The sequence below is a fragment of the Leopardus geoffroyi genome, chromosome B4, assembly GCF_018350155.1.
Source record: "Leopardus geoffroyi isolate Oge1 chromosome B4, O.geoffroyi_Oge1_pat1.0, whole genome shotgun sequence".
In the NCBI taxonomy this organism is placed as follows: Eukaryota; Metazoa; Chordata; class Mammalia; order Carnivora; family Felidae; genus Leopardus; species Leopardus geoffroyi.
The window spans coordinates 69,562,489-69,589,496 of record NC_059341.1 but is presented as its reverse complement, the minus strand read 5'-3'; the positions used below and the strand labels follow the sequence as shown (position 1 = coordinate 69,589,496).

General features: G+C 36.8%; 1 protein-coding gene across 2 annotated transcripts in view; it reads right to left on the bottom strand.

The window, feature by feature from the left end:
• Window positions 1–27,008, bottom strand: part of PDZRN4 (PDZ domain containing ring finger 4) — a 367,612-nt gene that overhangs the window by 11,637 nt on the left and 328,967 nt on the right. For both annotated transcript variants that reach the window (XM_045466897.1, XM_045466898.1), the window contains 2 exons: window positions 9,536–9,634; window positions 6,966–7,028 (listed from right to left, as the gene is read on the bottom strand). In XM_045466897.1, the coding sequence (XP_045322853.1) occupies window positions 6,966–7,028; window positions 9,536–9,634 (162 nt within the window). The remainder of the gene's footprint in view (window positions 1–6,965; window positions 7,029–9,535; window positions 9,635–27,008) is intronic.

The window sequence follows — 27,008 nt, the reverse complement described above, 5'->3', positions numbered from 1 at the left end:
GGCAAATATCAGCTCATTTATGGTGAACGTATGGACAATGAAGCTCACACAATGGGCTCATCTCCAGCCCCTCAGTGGTAAGTGCCTTCACTCAATTACGCGCTTACTGTAAGAGCCATATCGATCCCTGAAGGATGGCGGACATCAGAGGAAGCAGTTATGTTCATAAATGTCCAACCTGCGCCCTGGCAACATACATCTAGCAACACAATTAACCAGCCCCTGACAGGTGACGTTCATCTTTCTCCGCTCAGAGTAATGGAAGTGTCACTCTGAGATAATAGTGCTGGGGGAAGCAGGACTGGCAATACCACAACTGAAATCCGTCATCCTGCATGCCTGCTATGAGCCAATTAGAGAGCTACAGTATTATCTCTCACCAGGCGATGCTCCCAGGCCACTGCTGATTGCATTTTCATTTAATCATCTCATATTTGTGTGGGTCTGACTCAGTTGCCCCAAATCACTCTCAGGATCTCTTTCAATTGCTTAAATAATCAAAACAAGGAACAGTGCATCGGTAACATCCTCATCAACACTCCAGCTCTTTCTAAGATTCATCCATTTCCTCAAACAACAAAACTAATGAAATCTCTTAAGGCTCATCTCTTAAGCATACTTAACTTTTTAAAAATTAATACAGAGTAAAAATGGCTTTTTGAAAGAAACCAAGCTTGAGTAAACTTTGGATTAAAAAGACTCCAGTGGAATTCAATATATCTATATATAGATACATATAGATATATATAGATATATATAGATATATATAGATACACACACACACACACACACATATTTTTCCTTTTTCTAAGTTCTACAGACACAGCAAATAAGATTCCTGAAGTTTGTATGGTAAGCTACATTTTCACGTGCAAATGTATTTAGCTCCAAGTTAACTGGATTTTCTTTGGATATTTTATATTTATTTTATTTTATTGATTGTTCAAATCCATGGAGACAATGAGATTTTTTGATCCATAGCACATAATCAAAATATGCAGAAAGAAATTTTAGTTGAAGAGGTCAAATAATTCTATCTAAAATAAGTATTAATTATTTCAGTAAATTAAAAGGAAAATGTGGCTGTACTGACTAATTTTTCAATAATTAACATTTTTCACTACGGATTTCTGCTGAAAAGCATGAAGTAGACTAGTGAGAATTTTCTCCTCGTTTCTGGGATTCTGGGATTCTGGATGATTCTGGGATTCTGGCTGATACACAAGGACATATAATTATCGAAGCCCAGGAATCTCAACTTTGGACCACAGTAAATTATTCTTATTCCTGGACTCTTATCATACATACTGAACACAAAGAAAGCAGAAAATAAGTAAGAGTCTTGGGCGGGGGGAATCATACAACCATATGTTGTATTTTCTCACTCTGATCAAATGCATATCACCTTTGTTTTTCACTTGTAAATGTGGATAGGAAATTCAGCTTTTACAAGTTTCAAGCGCATTTCCTTTTTTTTGGCAACTCACAATAAAACTCATCAAATTAGAAAACAGAAGCTAGGATTCCAAAATGGTAACTAATGATAGGAAAGGGTATTTTGTGGTTTTTCATAAATATACATCTGAAAAGCTATTTTTGTACTGAATCCAAGGCTTTTTCTCAAATGAAGATAAATTGGCAGTGATGGATTCCACTACACCTCCCCCCTCCCCAATTCGGTGTAGTCTGAAAATAAGGACTTAAAAATGTTTACTTTCTTTGAGCTTTGGGGGTTTACGTCCATTTCACAGTAATTCTTAACACTGTGTCTGCAATGCATCTATTTGTGTATTAATCACGGACCTAATCATTCATCTTCCCTCCACTGTTGGCATGTTTGCTCCTAGGAAGGTGGAGGTGGATGTTCTCCCACAGCTTCTCTTCACCTTTTCTGTTTGAAATCTAATTCTCATTACTTTTATTTGCTCAATTATATACATCTAAATTCTGCATCTGAAGTTCATTTACCACTATCCTAAATACTCTTCATTCATGTTTATTTGATGTTACTATGATGTTCCCTATATGAAAGTGCAGATACTAGTGCCTTCCTCAGAGTGTTCTTGTAAGGATTAAATGAGTCAATACATGTCTAGGGTTGAAACAAGTGCCTGGTAAACAGGAAGTGCTCTAGGTTACCACGTAGTGCTCTTGATGTTACTGTTCTTGCTAGTATTATTATTATTATTACTACTATAACATCATCGATGTCTATATTTCAATCCTCCATACAGGAAAGATTGTGTTCTTCTAAACACAGCAAATATATTAAAATTCATGCATAATAATTAAGTCCATAGTAGTAAAGGTGGTTTAGTACTCTATACATCTATCTCATATGTATTTCTAACTCTTCGAGAACCATCAAGAAACAATGTAGTTGTTTTCGATTTTCAGCCCCATTACAGTTGGTACTCATCTGTCTCCTCTGTGAACTCAGCATGACCAGATCTATGGTCTCCAGTCCTCGCACTATGCCTTGTCCTGAAAGGACAGATCCCATGTTGTAGAAACACATTTACACCCAGAATCATGGGTGGAATGAAATGAATTCACCATAGAAATCTGGTGTTAAAATGTAATTTATCGTTCCTCTTTCAAAACCGTGTCTTTAGCCCACCGGTTGGTAGATCCTATTGAACTCAGAACGTGAGTTTGACACCCAGACTGATATTGGGGCAAGAAATGCAGCCATGGGTTTCAGCAAAGAATGAAAAGATTTGAGGAATGGAATCAGATAGAGCTTTCAACCTTCATTTGCTTTTGTTCCTGAAGGATGGCTTGTGGCTACAGGGCTGCTCGTGGGAAGGCAGTTTGCTGTGCATGACAACACCAGGCAGACATAAAGGTGAAGGACCGAGAATCACAGGGAGGAGATGAAATAGATGTGTCAGTGTGACACCACAGTTTAATGGAAGACTTTAATTTTAAGAAAAGAGAGGGAAAGAGAACCAGGAGAAAGGCAACATGTACCTTTTGTTACAAGGAGGAAAATTTGTGCTAGAAAATAGGTCTTGTCTTATTATCTGTGTCTGGGCATATGTAAACATTGACTTCAAAGCAGGTATTGCCTTGGCTTAGAAGAGTTTCATGGTATTACAAATCAGCCAAAATCTCACATTGGGCCCAATCTGCTGTATGTGCGTGAGTGTGTGTGTATATGTGTGTGTGTGTGTGCACATGTGTGCAAAACCCTAAAAGCCTAGAGATGGTTTAATATAGCTTTTTTGCTTGAATGTGCTAAATTTTACGTTACCTATATTAGCAAGTACCAGAGGTGGGTGGGCAACTAAAATTCTTGGCACCACCTATGGAATGTATTTGAAAACCCAGGATCTAAGGCAAAAGAGGAACGATCTATTTCAAGTGAGCTTATATTTTAGTATGGAAAGAAGGTGAATAATGTACAGAGATATAGAAGTGGAAAGAACAGAAGTGGGGGGCGGGGAACAGTTATCTAAGGGGAAGAGAGTAAAAAAGTAGGAACAAATGCTGGAAATAAGTTTAGATGTAGGGCAGAGAAAGAGAGAGAAAGCTCATTTGAAGTCTTATTGTCCCACTGCTTGAGTTTTTTGCAGGATTTTGTCAGAGTAATCCTTAGGAACATGGCTGACGTTTTTGGCCAACATGAGATCAGGCTGCGACATGCAATGTTGCTACGCTAACTATCCCAAGGAGAAAATGAGAATACAGCACTCTGATCATGTATGTTGTCTTTAATAATCTTTTCTCTCTGGGGCTCAGAAATGCTTGTCTTCACTCAGCATTGCAATTTTGTGAGAGGACTTCCCCATATTAATTCCTGAGGACACATCTGATACCACAAGTGTGTGGTGATGGCATGGAAGACAGAACACTTGATGGCTTGCAGAAGAAAAACACATGAGATCTAGAACATGCTCTCATGAAAGTGGTTGATGGTTTTTCTTCTGTATAATCCCTACCTTGGGCCAATCCAATGTATCTGTGTGGGTGGTGCCACTGGGTGAGGTCCCATGATACAGTACATTTAGAAAATTTTAGTTTCACAATGAGGACCAGACCATAGAAATACTCTACTTAGGTCATCATGAACAGGAAATTAAAACCACAATTGCCCTAAAGAGATTCATTTAAATAAAAGCCAGCCAGGAAACTCCAAGGATAAGAAGTAAATCCTCTCGCTCTCTCCCTCTCATCTCCCTGAGACAGGAGTCATTAATTGCTCATTACAGGGTATCCCATAATCTCCTCATCAACCATATGGGAGCTATTTGTCTATGGGTACAATTTTGTCACAGTTTTATTTAATATAATTTCAGCATTACCCTTAAGACTCTTTGTTTTCTGTGTGTGCAAATAGACTTGAATTCTAGGCTTTTTAACGTGACATGTATTTGTTCATTAAGTGTGACATATTTGTCACTGAATATAAAGTAATCAGGCAGACAACGGAATTTTGTCAATCCTGCTGTTGTTTCTTCAATGAACCCACTCCATTAAGGAATGCCTTATTATCCTGCAAATATTGTATCGGAAAACTTTATCTGCCTCTAATATAGCCACGAATAAGGAAGTGTCAAAATATATAGTATGCACATATGAAAACACATGTACTTTATTTTGATCTACCTCTACTCTGAGAACTAATGCAATTTTAATAACTGCATTTGTATATCTACCTTATGGGGCAGTGGTTAGCTGGATTAGGAAGGGAGCCAGTGAGGGTGCAGTACAAGGTGTCAAATGTGGAGAGTAGATGGTCAGAGAAAGGAGTGATGACTGGAAACAAGAGAAACATGACAAAAAATAGACCCAACACATCAGAAAACGTAGTCAACTACGGTGATTTTATATTGGTGCACAAAATCTTCCAGACCTTTTAGCCACTGAGTCTTTTGTTGTATTCTTGCATTGTGCAATGATTGCTGGGCACAACAGACCCTTGAGCATCAAAAGAAGGTTACATTCTTTTTGGAGCAGCTGAGTGGCTCAGTCAGTTGAGCATCTGACTTTGGCTCAGGGTTATGATCTCACAGTTTGGTTCCTGACTTCAAGCTCTGCACTGGGCTCTCTGCTATAACCACAGAGTCCGCCTTGGATCCTCTGTTCCCCTCCCTCTCTGCCCCTCCCCCGCTTGTGCTCTCTCTCAAAATTAAACAAACATTTAAAAAAAAGGTTACATTCTTTTCAACTGAGTATTTTCAACTGTAGATGTCAACAAGGTGAACAATACATTTATAATTACTTCCAAATCAAAATAATAATAATAAAATATGTTTGGAGGTTTCATTATCTGGGTGATTCACACAAAAAAATGTGCCCTTATTTTTTAATGAGGCTGTATCAGTAAAGCTTTACTACAGATTTGATTCATCTATCTTATTACCTTTTCCACTAAATACCTATGTTTCATTCATTCACTTATTCATGTGTGATTGAGAAAGACATCGAAAATATGGTAGCAAACAAGACTGTGCTTTGGTTACCTGATTTCCCTTCCCCTGATATAGCCTATGACACATTCCATTTTGTTAAACTACAGGTCACCACTTAGGGAGCAATAGAAATAGAAGTTACATATTCTTGAAGTTTCTGAAAAATGAGTAGGACCATGAATGACCACTAATTCATAATTAATTATATTCTTTCCTAATTGGAGCCTTAGTAGAGGGTCCTTGATGGAAAAGGAGTTCCGCAGCATCTAGCTAGAGAAGAGGAAGGGTATGAAGAAGTGCTGTGAATCAGTGAGTTGTACCCCGAAGAAAGGAAAGACTAACAGAAGGCTGGGCAGAATAACCTTCTGGTATGTGCCCAGGGCAGCGAGAGCACACTTCTATCATGACAATGCCACAGTGCATCGTAATCATCTGTGTATGCAGCTGTCTTCCTAACTACCCCTGGAGTGCCCCAAATGCTGGGATGGCATCTTGTCTATTTTTGAAGCCTTCATTCTAGGCACAGTGTTGAATCCATTCGCATCAAATGCAAAGAAACATTCTTCAGGGGTTTGCATTTAGGAAGGAGAAATGGGAACTGTAGGTCTATCACAAAGACTAAAAGCTATGCGGAATGTTTTAACAGTTTATAGCTCCCTCACTTCGGCTTTTAAGTCATCTTCCCCATTTCGTAGTTGTGATCTGCAGTGAAACTCAACCCTGACAGGCCTCTGTTATTATCTTGGATTAATCTGGACACAAAAGCTGGGGAGTTGTGTGTCTTTCTGTGGCCATTCTGCATGGGAAAGGACTCAGAGGAGACAGAGGGGGTCAAGGTGGGTTTAGGGCGGAAACTGGCATTCAGGGTTATTCCTAATTTGGCCTGGAATTCTTACCAGCTCCACCTCCCCTCTTATGAGCTGCCCATCATCTTTAAACTGAAATTTAAATAGTCTCTATGTTTTCACATTTCCATGAGGAAAAGAAGGTGTTCCCCTCCACCCGTCCCCAGCAACAAATAAAATTCTTCAGACTTCTAGACTTTCATATAGCAATGGAACACAGGAATCCATGTTTACCTAATTTATTCTGGAAAAGGCAGCAGTAACTGCTGCTGCTGCTGCTGCTGCTGGTAGTAATACAAGTTAATGTTTATTACTCACCACGCCGTGTGCGAAGCATATCACATGCATAATCACATTTAACCTTTGCAACAATACGTTTTATTATTATCATGTTTTAAGATGAGGAAACAGGCTTACGATGAGAGGTTAAGTAATGTGCTCGGGTAAGTGGTGGTGCCAGAAGTTGAAGAGGAGTTATCCAAGTCCAGAGATGATGCCTCAATCACTAATTATTAGCTAATAATTCTTAATGAATGGTACCATCCTCATTTTAAAAACATTTTTACTTGATAGCTTCGTGTTTTGTGAATGTTAATATCTAGAAAAGACAAATTCTTTTCCTAGTTTTTTTATAAAAAACTAAATAGAATTGAAACTACTGAACAAATAGTAGGAAACTAGAGGAAATGACTATGCCACATACTTGCAAAATACGATCCCCTTCTCGAATTCGGCCATCTTTGGCAGCAATGCTATTTGGATCTACCTGTAATGAAGAAAACACACATCTTCAACTGGATATGCAATATTTCCCCAGAAACTTAAAAATATGGTTAAAAATACGTTTAGTAACCTGGTTCAAAATTCTCTACTGATTTACACAATGCATGTCAAATTTTTCTGTCAAATATCACTGATTCTAAAAATATAAATCGACTACTTTAGAATTAATAATAATACAATTAAAGAGAACTAGAGCAGAACTTAATTTGAAGACCATTCTTCTCTCTCTCCCTCCCTTTTTCTCTTTCCTCCCTTTCTCCTTCCACCCCTCCCTCCTCCCTCCATTCTTTCTCTCTCTCCTTCCTTCCATCTTCCCTCCTTCCTCTTTCTTTTCTATTCTTTTCTTTCCTCCCTTTCTTTTTCTTTCCTCCCTTTCTTTTCTTTTCTTTTCTTTCCTTTTCTTTCCTTCCTTCCTTCCTTCCTTCCTTCCTTCCTTCCTTCCTTCCTTCCTTCTCTCCCTTCTTCTCCCCTCCTCTCCTCTCCCTTCTCCTTCTTCTTTTTTTACATCCATTCACTCATTTCTGTATCCAGACCATCAGGTATGGTCTTCAGCGGACATGATCTCTAGCAGATGTTAATACTAGAATTCTCTGGACTCAGGAAATTTGCTTTCTACTAGTGTAATCTTTAAATCCTGGTTTAGCGGTCTTAGAAAAGCTGACAGCTATACAATAAGTCCATACTTATTAAAGAAATTTCTGTCTCATGAGCACATTAATTTATAGAGATTTATAATTGATGTTGCTCAAAAAATGAAAAAAAAAATCCTATCCATGTAGATTATTACTAGGCTCTACCTTACATTATAGGGTAAAGTTATTAACTATAAGTTATTTTAGAATAAATAGATATTTAAGACTCTATTTAGAGTTTACCAACATTTTAATGGGCCAAACACAGTTCACTGGGGGTAATACCATCTATCACATTTTACATGATGGCTCTAAGCCATTTATTTGAACTTATTACATCAAAGCTTTTATTTCAAGCAAAGTATTTCAAGTATAGCCATGAGGTTGATCCATCCTGTCCAGATGTTAGATATTACTTTCTTATCCACCTAATAAGTGAATTTTAAGTGATCAATTAAGAACAAAGACACTATAATTACATGTAAGATGTATAAGGAAAATATTCCTTCCAAGTACATATGTTCAATTCCTGTGGCTTCTTTATTATCCCTGGAAAGTTAAGCTCCAAAGCTGACATATATAAATAGTAAATAAGAGACTCAATAGAGGGAAGTTAGGCATGATTAATTAACTGTATCCTATTGAGAAGCCATTCACAATCTAAAACTTTACCTGCAGAACTATAATCAACCTAGTGCTTAACGTCGACATCTGTACCTCGGTACATATTACAAAGGACAATTCTGCAGGTATTTCCCTCTACTTCCTCACCATAATTAGAAGACTTATCATAGCTGTCCACTTAAAAGAGGTATATCAGTCAAATATTCTCTAGAGATTTTTCCATTGCAGGAGCCAGTCAGTAAAGTGATAAAGAGTAACATTTACATTTATAGAGCTGTGTAGTTTTCAAAGAGCATTAAATACGTTATCTTTCCCATATTCTAAACACCTCTATAAAAGCAATGAGATAGGCATTGTACCAAGTTTCTAGTTAAGGAAGCTGAAGCTGAATAAGTTAGGTAATGATTTTAAGATCATGGCCAAGAGCACTTGAAACAGCATGGGATGTCAATTAGTATCTAGTTTCTCTAACTTCTTTTTCACACATATACATACATACATAGACAGTTTCACCCATATATATGCATGTGTATACATATATATGGAGGAATTAGACAATACACATGCATCTATATGTGTGTTTGCATGTATATAATTTTTGGTCATGTGTACATATCATTAAAATAAATTACACCCTACTACTCTCAAAATGATTCTTTTGGGAGTCTTAAAAAGTCACCTATAATAATACATTTTGCTTCACGGTTTTTCCAAGGTAATTAACACTAAGAGTGTTTCACATTTAAGTATCTCACTTTCTGACAGTGATTATGGGGTTGAATAAAACAAACTTATAGATACACTCCTTGGATATTCAAGTTTATCAATCCTCCCAGCAGAGTAAAATATGTGACATCTGTGATATTAGATTTAACACGCAATTAGTGCTCTTGTTAACAGCACTGATAAAGGGAATGGAAGGACAAACGTTTTCTCATCGAAAACTCTGCTTGAATTTCTGCATCCTTAGGGAATTTATTCAAATTCAGGCAATGTTCCCATTTTTGCACTTTTCCTTACTGGGATTCTGTGGTGAAACTGTCCACATTAAACAGGCTGATAATAATTACATTACCTGGGCAACATAATTTACTTTCCTAATTGAAAGTGACAAGTACTGGAACATGGCCAATTCTTCACATTCAAGCCTCCCAAGGATTTTCTCATTGCCAGTCATTTGACTCCATTCCTCAGAGTCTCCCTCCCCCTCCTTACCCTCCTCGGCATTTCTTACCTCGCTGACATAAATGCCCGTGTCTTCTTCATCATCCGTTCGGTAACAGACTGTCAGGCCCAGCTTCTCTTGACTGCTAACACGACACAGCTCGACCTCCTGAGAGAAAAACACACATAGAACGACATTTATCTCAGAGAGAAATCCCACAGCAGAATGGAGAACTCACTGATACTCTCCGGGTCATGTTGGGAGCTTTTCGTAATTATTGCCCAGCATTTGAAATTAACTTATGTTACCAGGATCACCCAAATTTACCTTCAATGTGTATTTCTGTATGTATATTCAAGCCAATGTTTCAAATTTTCATTGTACAATTGGAGAGATAAGTGTAATTCTTTTGTATCAAATCATAAACTGAAAACCCCTTAAAATTGTACAATAAAATATAAAATATGCACAAATCAATAAGATGGAATCAATAAAATATCTGAGACTGTCAAAGTAGGCAGAGAAATGTTCATAAAAATATTGGGAGCTACTGTGATTTTATTTATATTTTAATAAAACAAAGTCCAAATACAAAAATACTACATTGGACTCTATCAATTCTTCTTTTGAGTTTTGTACAGTATGATAATAAGAAAGTGTTTTGTGTAGCTCAGGCCAAGGTTTTCTATTATTTTGTAGATGCTCTCACCCTTGGAATGAAATGGGTTCATTCAGGCTGAAGGGAGAGACATCAGCAGTCATATGGGCAGAGGCAATGATTCAAAATGTAGCAGTAAATGAACATGGAAACACATTTACTGAAACACATGGCTAAGGGGCTTGAAATGTCAGTCCTTAGGTAATGTATATTGAATCTATTTCCTGATTTATGTTCAGTAAAATAATAATAAATTTCACTGTACTTCATTTTTATATAATGAAATAGACTTGTACTACTCTCAGAAACAGATGACTTTAGGATAAATCGCTTAATTCCAAACACTAAAAGACAAATTGATGTTCTCATCATGGGGAACTTGTTCCTAATTGGATGAAGAGTATATAACTTTTTGTAAAAAAATAATTAAGTAGGCTTTCCTCTTTAGTGGGAGATGGGTTGTGTGTGTATGTGTGTATGCATGTGTGTATGTGAATGAAAAGAAGGTTATTAAGTTTGATTATAGTAAGAATCCATTTAACTGTGTTTTATCTGAAACAGTTACCAGGACTAAATAAAAGAAAAATCACCTAACTTCAAACAAGAGGATATTTTCCACTATTCTCTGCTACATTTGAAGAAGGATCCTCCCTTTCAATTTGATATCTCAGTGAAGGCTTTGCCATTGGAAAATAACCATTTGATTTTAATGACATGCTATAAACCATAGGTAAATACTTAGCCAGGGGAGACCCTCATAAGCTCTACTGACCAATACTTTCATAGCTGATAGCAAACAAAACAAAAATTAGATCCTCTGTCCTGAGATAGGTACCATAAATTGGTGAACTTTAGGAAACTATGAAGAATGACTTTCTAACTGGTGAAAAAGGGCATGGTGAGTGCTAAACAGTAAAGAAAAAAGGTGGTAAACCCTTTCACCTTGGGGAAGAATAGGAACCAGTGGTATGATTTGGCACTGGAAGTAAAAAGTATATACTAAGCAAGGGTATTTTCAAACTGGGCATAATTAATGCCTCCAGAGGGAAAGAACACTTGACTGAAACTGTAACATTAGGAAGAAATTACAACAACAAAAGAGCTTCAATTACAGCAGTGCAGTATATAGTTAAAGAGAAGCTTATGATTCCTAAGAGACCTACAAGGAAACCTAAACACTCCATAAAGAACTGAGATTGGGACCTTTAAATTAAAGCAAATGAGGAGCTGTAGTCAAAACTAAAATGCATTGACTTTCAGTGTCCTTCCAATAGCAGGGGAGAAATTCCCTGTGCTGTGGGAAGACATTTGTAGAAGGAGCTTTGCTTTTGTGAGTGTTTTCTCTACGTTCTCAATGCCGTGCCACGGCTTTGGTGTTTGCTTAGAAGAGGCACGATGAAATATTTTGCAATAAAATGGAACGTATCTATTTAGATAAGAAAGGCAGAATCCACCCATAAGATTTCAGTGCCACAGATCAAAGCATCTACTCAAGAATCATAAGGGAAAGAAGACTAAGATCCTGGGCCAACATAATTTTTCAATATGGTCATCGTATTGGACCTAAGCAAAAGTGTAGAATAGGTCTCAAAGTTTCCTCTACCATCTTTCATTTTGACATCCCATTTTTTTCAATTTTATTTTTATTTTTAAAAATTAAGATCCAAATGAGTTACCATATAGTGCAACAATGATTCCATGAGTAGATTCCTTAGTGCCCCTGACCCATTTAGCCCATCCCCCCTCCCACAGCCCCTCCCATAACCCTCAGTTTGATCTCCATATTTATGAGTCTCTTCTGTTTTGTCCCCCTCCCTGTTTTGATATTATTTTTGACATCCCATTTTAAAGACACTCAGCACCCTCCTACTTCTTTCTAACTGCATGGAGTTCCTAGGGATATGCCTATCCAGGCAGTCATTGGAATTTCAGGTTTGCCACCTTACCGATCCCCTAGAAAAATTGGGCATATAATGTTATCTTCTATTCTCTCACAAGTAGCTCTTAGGATATAAAGAAAATTGACAAATTATTTCTTAAAGAGATCATCACTAATAATTATTTTTCATTAGATTTTTAATTTTAATTCCAGTATGTTCAACATACGGTGTTATATTAATTTCAGGGGTACAATATAGTGATCCAACAATTATATACATTACTCTGTGGTCATTGTAATAAAATACTCTTAATCCCCATCACCTGTTTCACCCATCCCCCCACCCTAGGGCAACCATGTATTTGTTCTCTATAGTTAAGAGTCTGATTCTTGCATTAATAATGATTTTAAATGTTGCCCACTTAGGGTTTGGCTTATACTAATAAAGGCTGGAAATACAAAGCCTTAATTCAAAGGACTAAACTTGTGGTGGTAGGATTCCAGGCTCTGAAGGAGGCTCAAGTGAGATTTCCTGGATCCCACAAACCATCCGACACCAGTAACGAATGTGGACTTGCCATTAGTTCTTTGGTTGAGAATGTTTCAGACACTGCCTATTTCCTATTAGTACAACAGAAGCATACATTTCGGAATCAAAGTGACTTTAATTCTATGATGAAATAACTTCTAAGCAGCTACCTGTGGAACATTTTGTTCGTATGAGGCAAAGGTGGCTTTGTAAAGCCTGATTACCTGAAAGAAATTCTCTAGTACAGGTTTAATTTAGTATTCCTTTCACAAAGCACACAAGCCTCTGACTTCTGAAGAAACAACCTCCTGGTAATAGAGAATGTTTTCCCTAACAACTTTCATACCTTTCCCTCTGTCACTAGCAAGCTGTTTGATGAAAAACATAAAAGTGAAATGCTACCTCTGTACATTTTCTCCACAGAGACAATTCACAGGTGTATACGAATCAAAGCCAGACATGCACGATGGTGCTGCTAACCATCCTGAAGTCATTTGTGACTGGAGTAGAAGAGTCACTTCATATACCTGGTAAAACTACATTAATCTGGCTTAAATGTGCTTTAAGATGCTATGTTTTGGGAACATGTATAAAGTCCCTTTAAGAAATAAAAGCAGTTTCTGGGGCGCCTGGGTGGCGCAGTCGGTTAAACGTCCGACTTCAGCCAGGTCACGATCTCGCGGTCCGTGAGTTCGAGCCCCGCATCGGGCTCAGGGCTGATGGCTCAGAGCCTGGAGCCTGTTTCCGATTCTGTGTCTCCCTCTCTCTCTGCCCCTCCCCCGTTCATGCTCTGTCTCTCTCTGTCCCAAAAATAAATAAACGTTGAAAAAAAAATTAAAAAAAAAAATAAAAGCAGTTTCTAATCCTGTGAGAAACTAATTGCATGGAAACTGAGGGTGGAGTAGAAGGTTAAAGTTAGTAAAGCTTGCCGTGAAACATCCTTCCAATCATAGAAAGAATGGGATTTATACATAAATCAGTTGCCCTACAGTACTGTGAAACTTTTACATATTTTATTTTTGGGTCTAACGAGAAACCAGGAACTTAAAAAGAAAAAAACAATCCATACTTTTGCTTTCTAGATACGACTATGTTGTTGGAGGAAGAATGCGGCTTGAAAGTACCTTCAATGGCTTTTAAGGCAAACTGTTTCCAAACCCTAAAGAGCTCTGAGGCCCAAGCCATGAAGAGAAAATTTCAGAGGCAATCAGTACTATGTAAGTCTGAAGATGAACCAGGGCCAGACAGGATGGTCATTGATGTCAACTGATAATCACAGGAAACAGGGCATACAGGGGTCTATTGTATCCATATCTTCCTTTTATTATTTTATTTTATTTTATTTTATTTTATTTTATTTTATTTTATTTTATTTTATTTTATTTTATTTTATTTTATTTTATATTCCTGGTTTATATTTATCCGACAACAGATGCACTACTATACAAGCTTAGTATTAATCATATATCATTGTCTTACATTTTGTAATGTTGATTAGTAACTAGTGGAATACCATGCTGAGTTGTTCCAACAAAACACTTACTTAAAACAAAGAAATAATGGGAAGTATAAAAACTTTAACTCCCACAGCTAATGGAAGCTAGATAGTCTACTGTGAAAATATGGCTTCAATATCATTATCTTGATAGTGGAAACCAGGTATAATACTTAGCAAAAAATAAATAACAAAACCCTGGAATACCCACATCACTATGGCAACAACAGGCTCACACACCCATCTCCAAAGATCTAAAACAAGTTGCTACAACTAGTAAGTAAATCATGTTTCTATAGAGACAGTAGGGTAAAAGTAAGGTCATATGGTAACATCTTTCCACTAACATCCCTAACTCAAGTCCTTCATCAACTACTTTTTCCTTATCAATGATATTGCTGTGAAACGTAGGCAGATTTTAATACTCCAATTTTCTCCTCTTAGGAGCTTCCTAGATCCTTTGGGAAATAAGAGAAATCACATTTTTCTGGGTCCAGGTTGTCTGTTTCTCATCGTGTGTTTTGAGCCACCTTAGGAAGTGATAAACTTCCCATCTTGAATGAATTTTATACCTTCACAAAAAAATTAATTTCGTTTATATTGTTAATCAGGAGAGGGTAGATTCATGATGCCAGTAATCAGTAATTCTGGACCAGGAATAGAAATAGGGAACAAATTCAAGGTATGTGAGAAGTGATACTCCAATTATGTATTGTTACCTCTGCTGTGGCAACTAGAAAATCATTCTAACTGTATGAACAACCGTTTTTCAATGGCCTCTCACACAGTCCTGCTCCATCTAAAACAAAGAACAATGGCATGTGAGGAAACTAGGGAAAATCTCTGTTTATGTCAGTTATTTTTTTGTTGTATCTTTAGAGAAAACAGTTGCTTTTAGGTGTTAGGATCATGTGGTTTACCTTTATAAAAATCCTGAAGTCCAGGATTATTCACAGCTGACTCCTGAGTTTTGGACAAACACGGAAATGATCATTGATTAGCTTACTAACGCCATTGCTAAATACCTACAGTCATTTGTGGCTGGACTTTCTGATTTATATGTTAGTTTTGGGGGGAGGAGGTCCTCATAAAATTGTTCAACATGCCATACACAATGTGTAGAAAAGACTATTCATAAAAGGTCATTGCCATAGTTGCTTTTCTTTTAAAATATCTATTTTCAGCACTCCACTGTCTGATCAGCACAGGTACTCTTGAATTCCCACTTCAGCATGTTTACTCTTTCACTAGACCATGAACCTACTGACTCTTCCACTTTTCACATTCAATAATTCCTTCATGCCCTCCTATCTCTTTTTGCATGCCTTAGAACCACACTTACCCATGACAATCTTTCCGAAAAATCTACAACTCCCTTGTCATTCTCTGCTTCTACCATATCATCCAGCAAAAAGTCAATCATGAGTGAACCCAGATATTACTTCCCCATGTTCCCACCTGAGCAGCTGTATGGTCCTGCAGGGAAACGCACATCGATGCTGACCACACTGACTCTCTCACTGTAAATTCATTAACACAAATCTCAAATTGACCATCAATGCTGCCCGACAATCACTTGATACTTCCCTTGTCAAGTTACTCCTCTTTTCTCAAATCTCCAACGGGACCTCCTCACTTTCAATCGATGACCTTGCCTCACAGCCCTTTGGACACTAGATTATTACTACCTCAACCTTCCAGTCTCCCAGACTGGTATTTTATACCCCACTTCTCTGCAAATCTGCTATGGGGTCTTCTCTGTCTTCATTTTTAGCCAGTACCCCGTCCCATGCTTCATGGAGAAAAAAGAAACTATGAAATAGGAACTGCTGCTTCTTCCTTCCACTCAGTGTATCAATCCAAATTCACCTCAATCTGTGCTGTGGGCTGTCCTTCTATTACAATGAAAAAGGGAGGCCCAACTGTCTCAAAGGCCAATGTCTCCTCCCATGCTCTATAAGCCACTCCTTTAACATTTTTTTTTCATGAGTATTTCTCTTTCAGTTATTCCCTTTCTCTTATATTATCAGTTTCTCTTTCCTCATTAGATCATTCCCATTGCCATATACATACCTACAAAGCATTACTATCATTCACTTGGGGTGGAGCAAGAGGAAATCCAATATATCTGGTATGGTGGTCAGCTCTAGGTTGGGGCCTGCTGGAAGAATCTAATAAGAGTGTGTTGGAGGAGATAATAGAATTGACTCTGGCATTCACCAAGACCAAATTTCCAAGCAGAGAACACTGACTACACAAAGGTTACAGAGATAGGAAGCAGCCAACATGCCAAGTTATAAGAACTTTTAGTTAATGTGTGTAAATCTAAGGGTTAAGACTGGGGTGGTGAGGGGCCATGGGGAAAAATAAAACTGGAGAGGTAGACAAGGACCATATCATGGAAGGACGGCCACACCGTACTAAATAATTTGCAAAAAGTAAAGACGAATCATTGTAAAAGAAGTAACACAGTCTGATTTGCAGTGTGGAAAAATGGCTTTGGCAGTAGTATCATGGGTGAGTTGCAGGGGATAAGAGAGAGGAAGGCTGGGGGGGGAATGTTATCAGTTTATGCAAGAGAAGATAAGGGCTTAGAGGAAAGTAGTATCTTATCAATATTTAACACAGTTACTATTATTTTCATTTTATTGATGAAGAGAATGAGGCAAAGAGAGAAGTTAAGTAATGTTCCCAAAGTCACACAGGAAGTCAGAGGCAGAGCTGGGATTCACTTTCTAGCACAAATGCCAAGCCTGAATTCTCAACAGCTCCTCCCTCTAGTTCCATATAAAGTTCTTTCTCATTTTCAGCTCTTAGCTTAAATGATACTTTCTGGATGCTATCCCTCCCCATCCCTCTTTCTTAAGTAAAGCCCCTAAAATTCTCTCAGAATTTTACAGATTCTTTACAGTACTTTCTTGAAAAGTACTATCACTTTTATTTTTATTTTCTATCAGCAAATATGTATTTAGCTAAGTTGCTTACTCTTTTAAATTGCCTGTTTCTTTTTCTATTCTATAAGCAGTTCTTTGCTATGTTTATTGCTATGTCCTATAATCCTTACATATGAAACAAAGAAATCCAGCTCTCGATGATGGTGCCATGTCATTTTGTTTACATTCTCAGTACCAGCATAGTCTGGAAACTTAACTGAAGCCCCATATGCATTCGTTGGATGAGTTAACTGCTATAGTGGGTTGAGATGTAGGCTGAAATTGCTTTTTCTATATTTGTGCCTGAGTATAATAGTATTAGATTCAGTAGGATACATTCGGAAAGCTGTAAAAACAATAGATGTCACTTAGTCTCTTACAATCTCTGCCAACAAGAAAGCTAACCAGGGAGTTAACTGAAAATAAATGAAAATTATCTGTAAATTACTCATCCTAAGAATCACTCTACCAGATCAGTTTTTACTGATTCACTTCATTCACTTGACATTTTCTTAGCACCTGCTATGTGCCAAGAACTATAGTCAGCATTAGAAACTTTTATGTATTGACCATTGTGTTTATGTATCAACATTATTCATGAGTGTTTACAAATTATATTTAATTCAGTTTTATAAAAATATGAGAGGGTGATCCATTGTATAAGAATTTCTGGCCCACCTGGGACTCATTTTTTCTCTCTTTGGAAACATGACCCTAAATTTCTTGTGCAGAATTACATCCTTCTCCTTCTATATGTTTTTAGGACTGATTCCAGCTGCAGGGGCAGGCATGCGACCTAGATGTTAGCAAATTAGTGTATTTTATTTCCTTAGTGATTATTTTAAGGATGGGTATTTGATCCAATTCAAGCCTATCAAAATCAGGCCCAAGACTTTTGTTGAAACTATTGGGAAAAGAACACTTGTCTTTTCTATTGTACTTAAACTTGCAAGAATGTAGATCAAGAGCATCTCAAAGCTTTATCTTACCACAATATACAGAGCCTGAGGATGGATTCAGTGGAGAAAAGATAAAAGCCAAAAGATGGAGAAAGACTGAAATTTAGTGGCATCATTTGAGCCCTTGAATCAAGTTATGCCTGAAAGAGCAAACTCTTGGAATTTTCAGTTTGGTATGCCACTATATCTCCTTTCTTTCTTTAAGCATTTGTTTTGTGTCTTCTGTCTCTTGAATGAGAGCTCCAGTTAATTTTAGTAAATATTATAATTTCATTTTATAGATAAGGAAATTCAGGGCCAGCATTAAGTAATTTCCCTAAGGTCACTTAGCAACTATTTTTCTAAATCAGAAATTGAACACAGGTTTTTGTTTTGTTTTGTTTTACTTGAAAAGTTTTTTTTTTTATCAATACACTTTTCTAGTCTAGTGGTCAGTTAAGAGCTCACTGTCTAGACTCATTGAGACACGAGCAAAAAAGAACTCATGATAGCTCAATGTGGTATGTGGTAAGCCGAAGGGTTGTAACTTTAAACAGGATGTCAGGGTGAGCTTCATCAAGGAGAAGGTATTGCAATAGAATCAGGAAGGAGATGAGGAATTTAGCCATGTGGTCACATGGGGTAAGCAACCCAGGCAGTAGGTGCATTCAAAGGAAATGCCAGGAATGTGCCTGGCAGGTTGGGGGAAGAAGCCAGATGGTAATCACTCGAGAGCTGAGGCCTTTGGGGGGTGGGTAGGAGATCAGATCACAGAGGTGAAGGGCCTCCAGACTATACAGGGCCTGGAAGGCCTTATAAGGACTTTGGCTTTACTCCAAGTGATGTTGAAAGTTTTGGAAGTGTTTCTCCAGAGGAGTGACTGATCTGGCTTCACTAATGTGTCTTGGCATTCATCAGATGTGGGATAGCTACTTTTTTGTTAAATTTCATATCTTATCTGAAACCACACTTCCTTTATTTTTAACTCTGAAAATTGTAACAAGAATGGCTAACATTTGCTGTGTTGGGTAAGCTGTCAATCACTGTACGTTGATTACTCCCTGTTGACTGCTACAAGTTTAAGCAGTAGATATTACTGTCTCTACTTTACAAGTAAGGAAACAGATTAGTGAGCATAAGTGACTTATCCAAGGACCTTATACCATACAAGTGGCAGAGCCAATATTCATGCCCAGGTAGTTTGTCTCCAGACTCATGGCGCTTAACCACAGTGGTAAAACACATATCCCACCCCCCCACCCCCCCAACTCCCACCATAAATGAGATGAGCCAAGAATCAAGAGATGAGTCAAGACAGGGAAAGTTCCAGAGATAAGGTACCCTTTCTATGGAGGATGAGTTCAGTGTGGCTATGGCAAAAGGTGCTCAGGGGGTTACTGAGACAATGTTAGAGACATAGGCTAGGTAGACCAATTCTACAATGTCTTGTAATGGAAGTCCTGGCCAGACACAGGGGAGGGAGGTCAGTATGAAAATGTATGAGCTTTCTCTCATCCATAAACCATGAACAGAAATTAGGACAACTGAGAGAAAGCAAAGACTTGTTTTCCTGATACTCAACTGAGGCAGAAGCATAAATTCCCCCTATTTTATTTTTTAATATTGATTGAATTTTAAGGAAAGTAATATAAGCATAATTTATTTCATAGAATTATTTGGAAGGGATTTTAGACACTGGTTAACTTGCCCTCCACCTTTTATCGACATAAATGACTTTCTCACATTCACTGGGTAATTTAGTGGCAGAGGTGGGAGTGGAAACCAGGCCTCCCGACTTTCATATAGTTGCTTTTTTCTACTCTTGTCTCTCTGGTTCTTCTATTACTCTTTAAGTCATTATCTCCTGAGACGGAGGGTATGGGGCATGCAGGGAGGAGAGTGTGTTGTGAGTGCCAAAATCATCCCGGGGGATGAGAGAAGCTGACAGAAGCCTGTGATACAGGTGGGATGTGTGCAGGCAGGAACCAGGTTGAACAGCTGACGTGAGCTGCACCATACACTGAATCAGGGTGATGAATAGAGGACTCTAGGAGGGAAGGGCTCGAGTTGAAAAATGTTTAAATATTCTCTCAACCCTGCATTTGTACAGTAAATTTAAAAAGAAGGAACAGTGCACTAACTTGCATACAAAAGTACTGTGCATTCTCTGAGAGGCTCAAACACCTGTTATCACCGAGATAATACTGCTTGTATTGTCCGGCTGTCCTTATTGTATCGCCACTCCTGGCATTTGTAAGCTATCTTTCCTTTGAATTACTGAAAAGCCACCTTTTCAAAAGAAAGCATTAACAGCATTTCTTTGATATTAGCAATGTGCTTTCTGCAAAGTAAATAGTCGAAAAGGACAGGGTGACCTTTTGTGCCCTGGTAGGTCCCTGATTCAATGACTGTGCTTCCTGTCATGCTTTTGAGCTGGCCATGTTTTCAGTAAAGGAGATCGGCTAAAGAGATGCCACCTATTGTTTGGGATGCTGTTTTAAAGTAAAAATAGTTGTTTTGAAGGGGCAGACATTTACTTGAGAAAGGCAAAATATGTTTTACCTAAATAGAAGGGTCTGTACAGATGATCTATAGCTACTTGAGGTGGCACAGTAAGCATTGGAAAGGAATAAAAGCTAAATCTAAACATGCACAAAATGATCTTCGGGAGCATCTTCCAGGGAAATTAGTAAACTAGGACTGAAATAGGTTATAAATATCAACTTTGGATGACAAGTTATGGTGGTTATCACTGCTTTATTTTAAAAAAAAATTTTTTTTTCAACGTTTATTCATTTTTGGGACAAAGAGAGACAGAGCATGAACGGGGGAGGGGCAGAGAGAGAGGGAGACACAGAATCGGAAACAGGCTCCAGGCTCTGAGCCATCAGCCCAGAGCCTGATGCGGGGCTCGAACTCACGGACTGCGAGATCGTGACCTGGCTGAAGTCGGACGCTTAACCGACTGCGCCATCCAGGCGCCCCATCACTGCTTTATTTTAATGGGAAACAATGTCATCAGCAGTCAACCTTTTGGAACACTGGAAGCCCTGTTAAGTATTTGGCAAAGAGGGTGAGACACTGCCTGCCCCTTGAGAGACAAGGCACATGAGTATGGACAAACTGGTGAAAAAAGCAGAATGCAGAGGTACGGAGCTGTAATCTAAGATAAACCCATGAATGAGCATATTTTGGTTTGGTCGGACTGAAAGACTGCTCCCAAGGGCACAGAGTTTAGTAGAGATGGCAGATTTACTGTAAACTTGGGCTAAAGGTTAATGTAAGGAAAGCATCTGAGACATGTTAACAAAAACTACTTTCTGAACTTGGATGGAGATATTAATCTAAATGTATCAGCTGACATTCCATGTATGTTTCATGTTGGGTCAATATGTTGGTATGCAATGACATTTTTTGATGAAAAATAATGCAAACCACTGTTTTCTTCAGAGATAGGGAAGATTAATTGTAAAAACTGCACAGAAACTACAAAGATTTTACATTGAAACATATTATGGAGTAAATTTGTTCCTGGAAGTAGATGAAGATAAGTAATCTTTTCACATTATTATATTTTTATAATAAATGTTTAAGACATCGGTTGAAAACATGATCAAATAGTGAATTAAAATTTCTTATTATGAAAATCCAAACTACTATCTGTCCTATTATGACCACACACAAAAATATGGTACTTTATTGTAGGATTTGATGATCAGTAAGAAATCTGACCCACAAGATTAATTATTAAAAGATGCTTGGAGTTCCACATCTCCAGATTAGTACCACGTGTATAACAATAATAGTTTTTTTTTTTTTTCTGGTAAATACATACTAATTGTAGGTGACAGCTGATCCTGAATTCATGCATTATTTCATACTTCATAGGTTCTACATTTGGCTACTGGTCACGATCCCAAAGTGTCCAAAGAACTCATTTGTTAGCACCAATTCTAGACTTTTCCTTTTCTATTCCTTCTTTTGGAGCCAGCCCTACTAGTTATTTTTTAATGCCAGTCTATTATGATACATGAAATGCATTGTGTCTTTATTGTACCGGCAATAAAATCCTAATAACATGCATTAAAACCAATTAGTAGACCTGAATATCTCCTGATCTGATGAATGAGAAGAGGAGGGTCTACATTCATCTTTTTCAGATATTATACATTGGATTCCAGACTGGGAGACGCCCGTGTCTATGTTGACACAACAGAAATTTGTCAATCCTCCCCAGAACTTCTTTTTATTTGAAAAGCATTCAGGAACTTTTCCAGTATGTATTATTAAGGAAACATAAAAGGAAGATTAGCAAAGAAGAAGAAGAATGGGAAATAAATAAACCTGTTGACAAGATGAACTTTATTTCCATCAGCTGGTTACTGAAGCAGGAAATACAGGCTTTTCTAATGAGGCACTGGGCTATTATTGTAAGCCTTTTCTAAGCTATTTTATAGTGGGGGCTAGGGAGATTTGCCTGTGGTCATCATAACAGGAAAAGGTACAAGACTTTTAAACCTGTCAAGATCCCATAAATGTCACAATGATTGTTCCCCAGTTTTTTGTGTGTTTTTGTACTTGTTTAGTAAAGTAGCACTTTTATATAATTAAATGTGTCCTCTTATCTCTACTGATACAGCTCATCTAACCACGGAACTTAAACCCTAAAATAGATCTATTCCAAAATATAACAACAGGTCATAGAATGTTGAAATGAAGGCTTTACTCAACATTTTACCTTTTCTCCAAAAAATTCAAGATATTTGATTTTTTTTTTAAATCAAGAAGCAAGGTATGAATTTTAACATTCATCCTTAGAAAGGAGAAAGTTCATTTTGGGGAGGTATGCACCTTCTTAAACACTGGAGGAGTTCCCACAAAATTCATATAACATTACTTAATGGCATAATTTCATACACACAAATTTCATATACACACAAATTTTCTAAATTTCCTCACAACTCCTCTGTACCCACAGGAGTCATAAATAAACAGTGGATTGCAAATAGTTAGCACTGATATTATCTTACCATCTCTTTTTAAAAATGGCAAATGAATGCTGTTTTAGACTTTGGCGAGTTGGCAAATTTTCATAAGAATGTATATATTCCTACACATACGTATTGGTCTTTATTCTAGATGGTTTACTTTCCCTGGTGCTGGATGCATAGGTATATAATTATATGTTTGCATAATCATGATGCAAATTTATGTCATTCTAAAAGAATCTAAATAGTATTTTATGACATTGGGTAGATAAAATAATCAGGTTAATTTTAAATGTTTTATTTATATTTAACATACTTATTTATTAAAAATTATTTTATGGTTATTTGCCCAACTGCTTTATGAACTGCTTTTTCCTTGGGCCTTTGAAGAGTAAGCATGTTTCTCTATTTGTTGTCAATGAGATTAGTGTGATCATTTTGGCCACTTGAAAATTAACTTCAATCATGCCATTATGTATTCTGTAGTCTGGTTTGGTAACTACATACAAAAACATCAGCATCTGACGTATATCAGCATCTGTTCACTACTGTATAGTTCATAATAGCAAAATATCATAAATGTCCTCAATATGGTAATTCTTAAATAAGAGAATATCTAAACAATGGAATATTGACTCCAAATAACTTTTATAACATGGGAATGATCATGATAAATACTGGCAGAAACAAACGTGTACTTTCTGGCTGGAGAAACCCAGGCTCAAAGAGACCAGAGATAAAGTTAGAATAAAAATAAGCTTGCAGCCTAATTTCACAAAACACACAAGAAACAATGCACTAAGAGTGAGATTTCACAGGAGAAAAAAATTAACAGGCATCATATTTGCAAAGACATTACAAATATATATAAGGGGGTTTAATATAATGAAAAAATAGAAAAATATTGCAAATATGAGAAAAGAGTGGGTATAAAAATAACCAATATAAAAAATAAGTTATAGATATCTCTGAGGAGAGAATTACTCAGAAATTAGTGAGCTAGTAGATAGATTTGACAAAATTATCTACAATGCACACAGAGACACAGAAATGAAAAATAAGAAATAGAAGTTAAGAAACACAGAGATAAAGGCTGAGAATATTCCAGAACTGATGAAAACTATTAATCTGCCAATCCAGGAATCAGTATCTTTATTGTGAATTGTACCTGTCTCATGTATGAGTAAAGATACAGTGGGATCGTATCTTTGTTGTGCTGAGGCAAACATCTGCTGATCAAGAGTTCTATATCCAGGGGAAATATCTTTTTTAGAACAAAATTAAAATAAAGATGTTTTCATATAAACAAAAAACCAAAATATTTTGCCAATAGCACACTCTTCCTACAGGAAGAATATTTCAAGTTCAGAAGGCAAATTCTGGTGTAAGGTCTGAGATGAAAAAACAAATGAAGAGATAAGCTAAACAGAAATGGAGTGTATATAACAAGTTATATTGTGTACAATGGCTTAAAGGATTGAAATAAGGCCAGAACAAATTAAAATGTTTATCAAGTTAACATATAAATCAGGAGGGATGTGGTTAGAGTTTAAGTGTCCTTGATTCCCTGTATTCTTGTTTAGGAGGAGGGTAAAAATGTTATTTAATTATAAAAATTGGTAAACTAAGATTTCTAAGATAAGGACTAAAAGAACAGAACTCATCCAGTGGAAGGGAAAACATGGAATGAGAAAAACATGATCAATTCACATAAAAGATTAAAAAGGGGAGAAAAAGAAACAGAAGAGAGAAAACAAATGAAGTACAGTACAAGATGATGGAATTAAGTACAAATTTATAAATAATTATAACAAATATAAATACACCAAATGGTGTAGTTATACGACATAAAATGACAAGATACAAATGCAAACAAACCACTGCCACCGCTAATGCAACAACAACCCAACTACACAAAAACTGTACAAAAACACTTGTAGCAAGAGATGCTTAGAAACACATGTGAAACATAAAAGTTCAGAAAAGCTGAAAGTAAAAGTGGAAAAGGTATGTCATGAAACACCAAGAGAAAGCTGGTGTGGCTATGTTAGCAATATAATAAAATATATTGTAGAGAAAAGGTCATCGAAGAAATAGTCACTACATTTTTTATTTTTTTAGAAAAAGTTAAATTGACCAGGAAGAAATAAACATTCTGTACTCAGATGCATCTCAAACTATGACTTCAAGTTGCAGAAAAAAAAAATGATAGAATTAGAGATAGAGTTTGACAAATCTATCACTATAATGGTGATTCATAGGTAGATCAGGCAATATAAGTTTAAGGATATAGAATATTTGAGCCATATGATTAACAATCTTGATCTAATATAGAGCTACAGAATATTATTCCCAATAAATGAAGAATAAATATATTATTTTCAAGTGTGAATTAATCAATTATGAAAATATTCTCCTTAACAATAATAGCAAACACTTTAAGTTTAATTTGTGCTAGGCAATGTTTTAAGCACTTTACAGTGCATTTAATTCTTATGATTCCAAAGGTTTGGTATATAAACATCCCCATTTTATATATGAGAAAATTGAGACACAAAGAGGTTAAGTGATTTTCTCAAAGCACAACTAGAAAAGGGAAGAATTGGATTAGAGAGTCTGTGCTCTTATCTATTATGTAATATTGCAGAAAAAATAGCAACTGTTAGGAATAAAGCTAATAAAAACATGTGTAAGCACCTTATGGAGAAAATTATAAAATCTATTGGAAGATATTAAAGACCTAGAGAAAAAGAGAGCTCATGTTCATGAATTGGAAGAATCAATACTACAAAGAGTTCATTCTTTGCAAATTGATGAAAAAATTCAAATTCCCTATAACATTGCCATAGGCTTGCACAGCTAATTAAAAAATTTATATGAACTGCAAATGACAAGGCATACTGAAGACACTTGTGAAGAATAGGGTAAGGGGATTATCCAGCCAGCTACCAGCACTTCTAATAAAGTTACAATACAATTTAAGACAGTATAGTATGGCATACAGCTTGACAAACTGACCAATGGAACAGACACGAGAAATCAGAAACAAACGCACACCTACACAGAAACTTGATTTATGATGGAATTGTAATTACATATCAAGAAAAACGTGGACTTAAAATTTCTTTTTTAATGTTTATTTACTTATTTCTGAGAGAGAGAGAGAGTGAGACAGCACAAGCAGGGGAGGGGCAGAGAGAGAGGGAGAGAGAAAATCTCAAGCAGGCTCTGCACTGTCGGCCCAGAAGTGGGCTCAATGCCGCGAATGGTGAGATCATGACCTGAGCCAAAATCAAGAGTTGGATGCTGAACCCACTGAGCCACCCAGGCACACCCAAGATGTTAATTTTTAAAATTTTTTAACTTAAAAAAACATTTTTTTTAACGTTTTTATTTATTTTTGAGAGACAGAAAGAGACAGAGTGTGAGCGGGGGAGGGGCAGAGAGAGAGGAAGACACAGAATCTGAGGCCGGCTCCAGGCTCTGAGCTGTCAGTGCTGAGCCTGATACAGAGCTCGAACCCACAAAACATGAAATCATGACCTGAGCCGAAGTCAGATGCTCAACCGAATGAGCCATCCAAGTGCCCCCAAAATGTGAACTTTTAATTAGCAGTACTAAGAGAACATGTAATCCACAGTGAAAAAATAAATAAATTTGGGCCCCAAACTCCAACCATAATAAAAAATAATCTGTGTGAGGGATGGGGGCGGGTGTTAAGGAGATCAAGGAGCACACGTCTCATGATGAGCACCAGGTGATGTATGGAGTGTTGAATCACTGTATTATACAACTGAAACTAATATCACACTGTATGTTAACTGGAATTAAAATAAAAACTTAAAAGCCCCAAAATAATTAACTTCCCTTCTCTCCATATTTCTCCTCACCCATTCATCTTTTTGAGATTCATTTATTCATTCATTCATGTCATATCAACAACAATAAAAATAACAAAAATGTGAAAAAATAACCTCTGTGAATCTAAGATTAAAGTGAAAGCAAAATTATTTTTAAAAATTTAGAATACAAAATAAAAACCACTCATTTGGGAAGGAAGGATTTTTAAAAATGTTTACTTATTTTGAGAGAGAGAGAGAAAAAGAGAGAGAAGAGAAAATG